Source organism: Amphiura filiformis, chromosome 16, assembly GCF_039555335.1.
Source record: "Amphiura filiformis chromosome 16, Afil_fr2py, whole genome shotgun sequence".
NCBI classification, from domain to species: Eukaryota; Metazoa; Echinodermata; class Ophiuroidea; order Amphilepidida; family Amphiuridae; genus Amphiura; species Amphiura filiformis.
Window position 1 is genome coordinate 51,488,636 of NC_092643.1, and position 10,056 is coordinate 51,498,691.

Below are 10,056 nucleotides of genomic sequence, written 5' to 3' on the forward strand. Positions count from 1 at the left end.
GTGACCCATGCTACGCCATTGGACTAAATCTTCCACAGGGATAGTATGGATTTTAAATGGAATAAGCCCAATTTATACATTTTGGAAGGGGGGCATCATATATTTCTGGTGGATATGCTCCCCTGTAACTTTCAGGTGGTGTGTCTTTGGGGACAGATGGCTGGTACTGAGAGAAGTAGCCAGTGGCGTTGCGTGGGTCATCCGATTGGGGGTGCACCGGGTCTGATGGGGGGGCACCGGGTCTGATTGGGGAGGGGCACAAGCCGTTTTTCGGCCTTTTTCCTATGGGATTTTTAAGAATTTCAGAGGGATGGGGGGGGGGCACGTGCCCCCTCCGTGCCCCTATGACGCTACGCCACTGAGAAGTACATAATCAGAGGGAATGATAGCAATATAAAAGACCATGTTCATGAATTAGAGGGGTGGTCTATCATGTGGTGTGGTTTTTGGATTTGGGATCGGACCTGTAAGGCCCCCACCAAAAAAAAAAAGTTTTTTGCTTGTCCTCGTCCGACCAACAGTCTCGGCGGTCCTAACCGTATTTTTTTTAAACTTTTCGTCTAAGAACTTAAGATTTTAAAGAAATGTTGTAAAATACCATTTCCTGCATGTTTCCGGCTGTCTAGTTATACCTGGCTATAAAGGGTTCCGATATTTCGTATTATCATCCTCGGCGTCTATACAAGTAAACACCAGCAAACACAAAACGTTTTCGACATCATTCGCAAAAGGTTAGAAAAAGTTGCCAGAATACGTTTGAATGTCGGGTTATATAAAGGAAATATAAAGGGTATAAAACGTTTTCATAACATTCACAAACATTTCTTGATAACGTACTGCAAATATTATAACATAGGCCTAATGTTATTTAAGTGTTGACAAAATATTTTAAAAATATTTTACAATAACATTTTTAAAACATTTTAAAAATATTGTTGTAGTGTGTTTTCATACAAAACATTTTAAAACGTTTCCATGACCTTTACATAACCCGACATTTAATGCTATTAAATCGTTTTTATCTAAACCAAAACCCAAACTATAACATGTTAAAGCATTTTAAAAACATTTTTGTGTTTGCTAGGTTATCTCTAGACCACGTGTTAACTACCTACTACACCTTCTCATCAGTCTCATCTTCTAATGAATAATCATGTTTTTTATCTCTAGACCACGTCGTGTTAAGGTAATACACTATTTTAAAGTGTTGCGATTTGGTAGTTCACAACATTTTGCGAATGGTAGTGAGTTTCGGCAAAAATTGCATTGCTCATTTCCTTGCGAGTGTGAAGAAGAATTCAAATATCACAGAAATGCTGTTATAGGTCCTGTGATTCTTGAGTTATGTTGTAAAGAGGGCTGAAACAACAACACTTTTGTAAAATGTACATAACTCATTAACAACAATAAATTAAGCATGTTTTCAAAGTATATGATTTGTAGAATGAAGTTTTGCAAAACATAAAATTGTTATTTTTCACTAATATATTGATGTAGACAATAAAAATCGATTTTTATGGCTGCTTCGACCAACAACACCGCATCTACCCTTAACTATGTACTACACCTCATCAGTCTTATCTTCTAATGAATATTCATATTTGTATCTCTCGACCGCCTGTTAACCTTGTACTGCACCTTCTCATAGCAGTCTCATCTTCTAATGAATATTCATGTTTTTATCTCCAGACCACCTGTTAACCATGTACTGCACTTTCTCATCACTCTTATCTTCTGGCCATGGATCATAGTATGGATAATGTTGGTGAGTGTAAATTATATAATATCACACATTTTTCTATGCCATATAAGGGATACACCATTAGACTTCAAGGGTGGGGGTAGGAAGTTTTTGAAAAAAAAAAACTTCACCCACTACATGAGCGAAAAAAATTTCCCCATCAACACTAAAAAAAACGTTTCCCACCTAACTCACAGTGTATACATGAATGAATTTTTTTTTTTTAAATGGCGCCTTTGGCGGCGAAAAGTTTTTTGTCCCGACCCCAACTTCCTACCCCCCTTGACGTCTAATGGTACGTCCCTAAAGGGTTTATTAAACACCCCCTAAAATGACAAAAGTATCTATGTTATGATTGATTTAATTATTTTGCATTACATGATGGTTGCATGGGTGACTAAGGGATCAGAGACTTTGATATCAATAATGTTTTGTACATTAGGCCTACATGTATGGGATGCTGAAATGTGCAACTTTTTTAAAACCATCATTTTTGAAAAATGTGACTATTTTCAACTAAAACAAAAGGATTTTGAGAAGGAATAACATTGGTAGGATAACAAACAAATTCCTCTATTCGCATGTTTTAAGGGATGGGGTATGAACGTTTGGACAGTATTTATTGTGGGACATTAGAGCACATCAGACATATCGAATTGCATTCTGAATACGAAGAATGTCCTTCTGATATCAAATAATTTAGATTTTTGAAATTCGCAATGTAATACACATTTTATGGCAAATGATTAAAATTGATTTTTTAAATATTTAACAGTACTCGAAGTAAACTTTATAAATCTGATGATATATAGGTGGGATGAAAAGCCGACGATCAATTGAAAATGTTGACCTTTCGTTGACCTTGGGGAAAAATCCATATCTTCAATATGAAAGGTCAACATTTTCAATTGATCGTCGGCTTTTCCTCCCAGCTACATACACTTTAAGAATATATCATTAGATTTATAAAATTTACTTCGAGGACTGTTATATATCAAAAATGTGAAAAATATCAGATTTTAGTAATTTGTCATAAAATTTGTGTTATATCGTGAATTTCAAAAAATGAAAATTATTTGATATCAGAAAGACATTCTGCGTATTCAGAATGCAATTCGATATGTCTGATGTGCTCTCATGTCCCACAAAAAATACTGTCGAAACGCTCAAAAGCTCATTCCAGATCCCTTAAGGTAATAGCATTTATTTATTTAGACGTACCATCTGAAACAGATCTTAAGACTATCATTTCATCCATTCATTAACATATATAGCAAAATTTGAACCTCTAAACTCAATATAGATCGATCATGTTACCTACGAATACACAGGTTTCACCCACTACATGAGCAAAAAAAAAAAAACTTTCCCCACCAACACTAAAAAAACCCTTTCCCCACCTAACTCACAGTGTATACATGAATGAAAATAAAAACAAAAAAATTTCTTTTGCCCCGACCCCAACTTCCTACCCCCTTGACGTCTAATGGTACGTCCGAAATGGGTTTATTAAACACCCCCCCCCCTAAAATGACAAAAGTATCAATGTTATGATTGATTTAATTATTTTGCATTACATGATGGTTGCATGGGTGACTAAGGGATCAGAGACTTTGATATCAAGAATGTTTTGTACATTACATGTATGGGATGCTGAAATGTGCAACTTTTTTTTAAACTATCAGTTTTGAAAAATGTGACTATTTTCAACTAAAACAAAAGGATTTTGAGAAGGAATAACATTGGTAGGATAACAAACAAATTCCTCTATTCGCATGTTTTAAGGGATGGGGTATGAACGTTTGGACAGTATTTATTGTGGGACATTAGAGCACATCAGACATATCGAATTGCATTCTGAATACGAAGAATGTTCTTCTGATATCAAATAATTCATGATATAATTCACTTTTTATGGCAAATGATTAAAATTGATTTTTTAATATTTAACAGTACTCGAAGTAAACTTTATAAATCTGATGATTTATACTTAAAGTGTATATAGGTGGGATGAAAAGCCGACGATCAATTGAAAATGTTGACCTTTCGTTGACCTTGGGGAAAAATCCATATCTTCAATATGAAAGGTCAAAATTTTCAATTGATCGTCGGCTTTTCCTCCCAGCTACATACACTTTAAGAATATATCATTAGATTTATAAAATTTACTTCGAGGACTGTTATATATCAAAAATGTGAAAAATATCAGATTTTAGTAATTTGTCATAAAATTTGTGTTATATCGTGAATTTCAAAAAATGAAAATTGTTTGATATCAGAAAGACATTCTGCGTATTCAGAATGCAATTCGATATGACTGATGTGCTCTCATGTCCCACAAAAAATACGGTACTGTCGAAACGCTCAAAACGCTCATTCCAGATCCCTTAAGGTAATAGCATTTATTTATTTGGACGTACCATCTGAAACAGATCTTAAGACTATCATTTCATCCATTCATTAACATAATATAGCAAAATTTGAACCTCTAAACTCAATATAGATATTGCTAAATCGATCATGTTACCTACGAATACACAGGTTTCACCCACTACATGAGCCAAAAAAAAACCTTTCCCCACCAACACTAAAAAAAACCTTTCCCCACCTAACTCACAGTGTATACATGAATGAAAATAAAAACAAAAAACTTGTCGCCTTTTGCGGCGAAAATTTCTTTTGCCTCGACCCCAACTTCCTACCCCCCCCCCCCCCTTGACGTCTAATGGTACGTCCGAAATGGGTTTATTAAACACCCCCCGCCCTAAAATGACAAAGGTATCAATGTTATGATTGATTTAATTATTTTGCATTACATGATGGTTGCATGGGTGACTAAGGGATCAGAGGCTTTGATATGACTGATGTGCTCTTTGGGTTTGTACATTACATGTATGGGATGCTGGACTTTTTTTTTAAACCATCATTTTTGAAAAATGTGACTATTTTTAACTAAAACAAAAGGATTTTGAGAAGGAATGACATTGGTAGGATAGCAAAGAGATTCCTCCATTCACAGGTTTTTAAATTCTTCAAATCAACAAAATGAATGTCAAGTTATGCAAAGAAATGTTTTGTAATTCCTAAATTGATTTTACCATTTCTGAAACACTGGTTCAATGAAACCTAGAAAAACCTCGTACATATCAATGAATCATTGTTTTATACTGCAAGTTGATTGCATAGGTTATCATATATACCGTGTGTCATAAGTCTGTTCCTCCCCTCATAGGAAAACCATTTTAACATGCTTTAAATTAAACTTTTTAATTAAAATTTAATATTAATTTGTTACTAGTTATTGTTTTGGATTAATATAAATGTCACTTAGCAATTGATTTGAAGTTGTTGTCTTTTTATGGTCGATAACCTCCGAAAGTCTGCAAACCTCGGTTATTGTTGTTTTTCCATTGAAAATCAAGGTTTGCAGACCTTTAAATCTGCCATAACATATAAAATTAGCTGTAAAATTCTAGAACAACGGCCGACATAATTTTTTTTGCAATGAGGCTTCATTGCAGCTAGTAGCCCAAAGGCAAATAAACAGAGGGGGCACTTCCATATTGAGGCTATGCTCCAGGGGAAGTCGGAATATAGGCGGAACGGACTTTCGACACACGGTATACATAAAAATTAAAGAAAACAGAAACACCATAAAATCAATCAAATGTAAAGTGGTACCCCAGACCATATTATTCACACATGAGTAAAGTGGATAACCTCTATATGTAAATTGATTCATACTCATTTGATCCCGGCATTTGATAAACAAAATAAAGAAACTGACCTAAACTTCATTTTCAAAAATAAACTAACATAAATTGAATAAGATTATATTGTTTGCGTTTATAAATGAAAACAAATATTTTCTGGTTCAGCTAGCTTTTTCCTGACACCCTGTGGCCTGCAATACACGAAAAAAAGCATTAATTCATTCATTCATTCATTGTATTTTATTAAGTACGTAGGCCTCCAGCCCATAGTACAAAGCAAACAATAATTACACGGTGACAGACATTATTTACATGCATATGAAAGAAAAATCAACAATTTAGATTAATAGAGAAACATTATGTATCAGAATGCATATTATACCTGAGTTTGAGAGCAATATAAATAAACTCTGAAAGTGTTTGAATAACATTAATATCTTCATTTTTCATCAAAGAGATAAACTTATATAATGATGGATTGACTCTATAAAAAACAGGAATGTACTTATCTCTTAAAATCCGAAAAAAGGGACATACCAAAACAAAGTGATATTCATCTTCAACACTACCATCATTGCACAATTCGCAAAACCTCTCCTCGGCGTTTATTTTATTCCACCTGCCAGTTTCAATTCTGAGAGGGTGATCGGAACATCTTAATTTTGCCATGGCCCTTCTTTTACCAAAATTTCTAATCAATAATAAGTACCTTTCAGGAGCAAGGAGTGATTTGAACTGAATGTAGGTTCTTAATTTATTCCTTGAACTCATATCAGAAAACCAATTTTGAAAGGAAATATCTCTAATTCTGGTGGCAAAAATATTCAAAAATAATTTTAAATCACCAACAACATCTTGAGTTTGCCACACATTAATAGAAAAATACCATTTGCTTGATTAGTATTGCGATAGTGAATGCATTCTTGTGTATTCGTAGGTAACATTGGCTTATGACGTCACATTAATTATCCCACGTCCTGGATTTATTTTTCAAGCATCACTTTTGGTTCTATACGGCCAATATGCCTTCAATCAATGGGCAAAAGGAAAAAATAAGCATAAATTCTTAAGGATTTTAGTGGCATTTTGGCTGCCATCTTGGATTTAAGGGAAAAATTGATGTAGCCCCTGAGTTTATTTTACTCTTTTCATCCAAAGGTACATGACAAGTATAGTTTTGGTATATTTCCTAGGATGGACATTCATAATAATTATATATTTTTTTTCTTACAGTGTGTTACGGAAGGCATGGAATAATTACAATCATTATTTGACCCATTCCAACAAAGACAGGCTGATAACCCTAGGACTCGCACTGGCTGCATGGATATCTCAACATACTTCTAATAATCACTCAGTTCATCATATAAGAATAAAAATTGTATTGTTTAAGTTGTTCCTGACACATTACTCTTAACAAAATTGTGGGTATTCCAGTACTTTTTTTTAACATAATGTTATTTAAGTGTTGACGTTTGGTAAAAAATGTTAACATTTTGATAACATTTTAAAAATGTTGTGTATTTTTATACATAATGTTTTAAAACATGTACATGACCTTTATAAAACCCGACATCACATGTTATTTAAGAATATTCAGGCGCCATTTATATCAGTACTAAATTAAGTAATCCTGTATGTATATGTATGTAATTATATTCAGGTTAGTTGAAACCATCCAAAAGTAATGTATATGTATGTATGTATATTATGTAGGGGTGCGTTTGTAAATACCTCCAAACGAGGACCTACATATGGATACACACCATAAAACGAGGACACACCTCCAAACGAGGACATCCTCGGTTTGAAACTATGACCAGGATGACGTAAATGATGCAAATATGCATATAAGATAGCATATAAGATAGGTCCCCCATAGGGGGTACAGGACGGGTCACAGTTGGATAGTAATTTGTCTGGTGTGTTTGTGTGAGGTCCACGGTTAGATCCTCCTAAAGTTGAGGTCCTCGTTTGAACGTATTTACAAACAGTGGTGTGTGGTTAAAGTTTTTCTAAAAGTAGGGTACATGATTTTTGGGGAGTGGTGACTGTATTTACTGAAATTTTATATCATGTATGTAGGTGGGATGAAAAGCCGACGATCAATTGAAAATTTTGACCTTTCATATTGAAGATATGAATTTTTTCCACAAAACACCAAAAAAAAATTATGTCTTTTTTTGAAAAAAATTCATATCATCAATATGAAAGGTCAAAATTTTCAATTGATCGTCGGCTTTTCCTCCCAGCTACATACACTTTAAGAATATATCATTAGATTTTTAAAATATACTTTGAGGACAGTATATATCAAAAATTTGAAAAATATCAAATTTTTAATAATTTGTCATAAAATTTGTATTAAATCGTGAATTTCAAAAAATGAAAATTATATGATATCAGAAAGACATGCTTCGTATTTAGAATGCAATTCGATACGTCTGAGGTGCTCTCATGTCCCACAAAAATACTGTCGAAACGCTCAAAACGCTCATGTCAGATCCCTTAAGCCATTCCTAAAAATTAAATGATAATTTTATTGACTCAAAATCTTTAGTGCTTTAGATACATCACTGATAGTGCCTTTATTGCATAATGGACTATTCCAGCTGAAATCCTTACACCCCCTATGGAAGACATGACCTTAAATCTCTCACACAGGGGGTGTAGATTTCAAGTGAAGTCACCTATTTAGGTAACCCTATTTGAAATTCATACTCCCTGTCTTCCATAGAGATGTGTGGATTTCAACTAGAATAACACATTGTATGGACGTTAAAGGAGTATTTAGTGATCCTAGTGTCCTCTTTTTATGATATTTTTCAGTAGATATCCACCAAAAAAAGCTTATTCCCAAAATTTCAGTTGATTCCGATTTTGCGTTTGCGAGTTATGCATGGTTATGTAAATTACACTGCTCCATACCATAGACAATGTGTTGTAATTTCATTCTGGTGTACCAGACCGTAATTCAAATTTCAATTTCGTACAAAAATCTCAACATTTTTTGAGAAAAGTTGGCGGATGATGCTGTCGATCGCGAAATGCCCTTTTAATGGAGTAGTTCACAAATGAAATTAAAAACCTGTTCATTCCATTAACCGTCCAGGGCGCTTAACAAAGTCATTTTGGGTGGGCGCTTATTGTTTACATAATTGAATACATCAAAAATGGCCCAAAATATTCAAACATCATCATCAGTGTGCAATATAATGTTTCAAGCCATGATCCATATTTGCATGGGCAATTTGTTGTAAAGTTATTGGGTGGGCGCTTATAGGGGCATGGACGGTTAATGGAACGAATACGGTACATTAATGTATTTATCCATGTATTGTATGTTTTTTAAGATTTTATATCATATCAACTTGGTGTAATTAAAGGAAATCTATTATACGAGAAACAATGTTATGTAAAGATTGTATAGTGATTAGGCACGACATCTTTTTTGGTCCTATATAGCACTATCGGTGCCCGAAGAGATACCGATGACACTTTTTATCGTACCCTGAACATGTGTACAGTGCAATCGTTTTTAATAACGATAACACTATGCAACTGTTCACTATTATCATGCTTGCTAAAATTTATTACATCTCCATGGAGTGATGGAGTCATCGGTACCTAACCGGGCACCGATAGTTCTATAGGACCAAATTCAATGTGGTGCCTTAGTGATCTCTCCAAATGTATCACAATCTGATACAGTAAGAGCGGCCAAAGGAGGACATTTGAGTTATTACCATACATGCTTTGCACCGTAGCAGTGGTAAGCAGTTTTACTGTCTCCCATTCTTCAAAGTTTGGTTTCCTTCTTTAGGTTTCTCAGTTTTCTCTGTTGCCTGGAAGATATTTGGTTTATTACTCGCCTTGCCTGATGATACTGCACACCAAACCTGTCTACTAATCTCTTGTACACAAGGTTCTCAAGGTTGGTTGTTTCTTTGGTGCCGAACCACCTATTTCAGTTGGTAGTTCTTCATAGAGGTGATCATCTAAGGCTTTCCAGACTTTGTCATCTGATGGATTTGGTATGTTAATGTACTGCTTGCAGTTCAAGTGGGCTTCTTTGGTCTTTCTTGGGTGATGGAAGCTCTTACCTATCGTCCTAGAAGTAGTGGGTTCAGTACACTGTCCTCCGGCAATCTCTTGAGTTGGGTGTGACAACTGGCTCGGCTTATGCTGGCCTTCAACGGTTTGAATATCTTGGCTGCGATGAGCTCATCATGCACCTTGATTTTGTCTGATGGAGCTTGACATTTTTTAGACCTGACATTCCGCAAGTTGGACAGGTTGCACCAGGTTTCTCCGTATCTGAACAGCTTCTCCGTCGATTAGAGAAGTCCAAAGGTCGTTGCCGTAATATCCACCCAGTTGTCCGATCTACCCCGCTCTCGAGCGGACCGTGGGGTGAAGATATAATAAAACAAAATACTGTGAAGTTGGAAAAGAGTCAGTACAGCCCCCTGCATGGATCCAAAGTCCAAACTGCACCAGCATACCTTGTGCACCCACCACCTGTATAGGCCCTGGCACCACCAGTGAAAAAAAAGTCTATCGCCCTCTGTACGGAATGAAAACCCGGGGAAAAACCCTAAA

General features: G+C 35.1%; 1 protein-coding gene across 1 annotated transcript in view; it reads left to right on the forward strand.

Annotated features, from left to right (window-relative positions):
* The window catches only part of LOC140136626 (uncharacterized), a 42,254-nt gene extending 35,146 nt beyond the window's left edge, over positions 1 to 7,108 (forward strand). The window contains exons 3-4 of the mRNA XM_072158313.1: positions 1,690 to 1,765; positions 6,688 to 7,108. Of these exons, the coding sequence (XP_072014414.1) occupies positions 1,690 to 1,765; positions 6,688 to 6,711 (100 nt within the window). The 3' untranslated portion in view covers positions 6,712 to 7,108. The remainder of the gene's footprint in view (positions 1 to 1,689; positions 1,766 to 6,687) is intronic.
* The last annotated feature ends 2,948 nt before the right edge of the window (positions 7,109 to 10,056 follow it).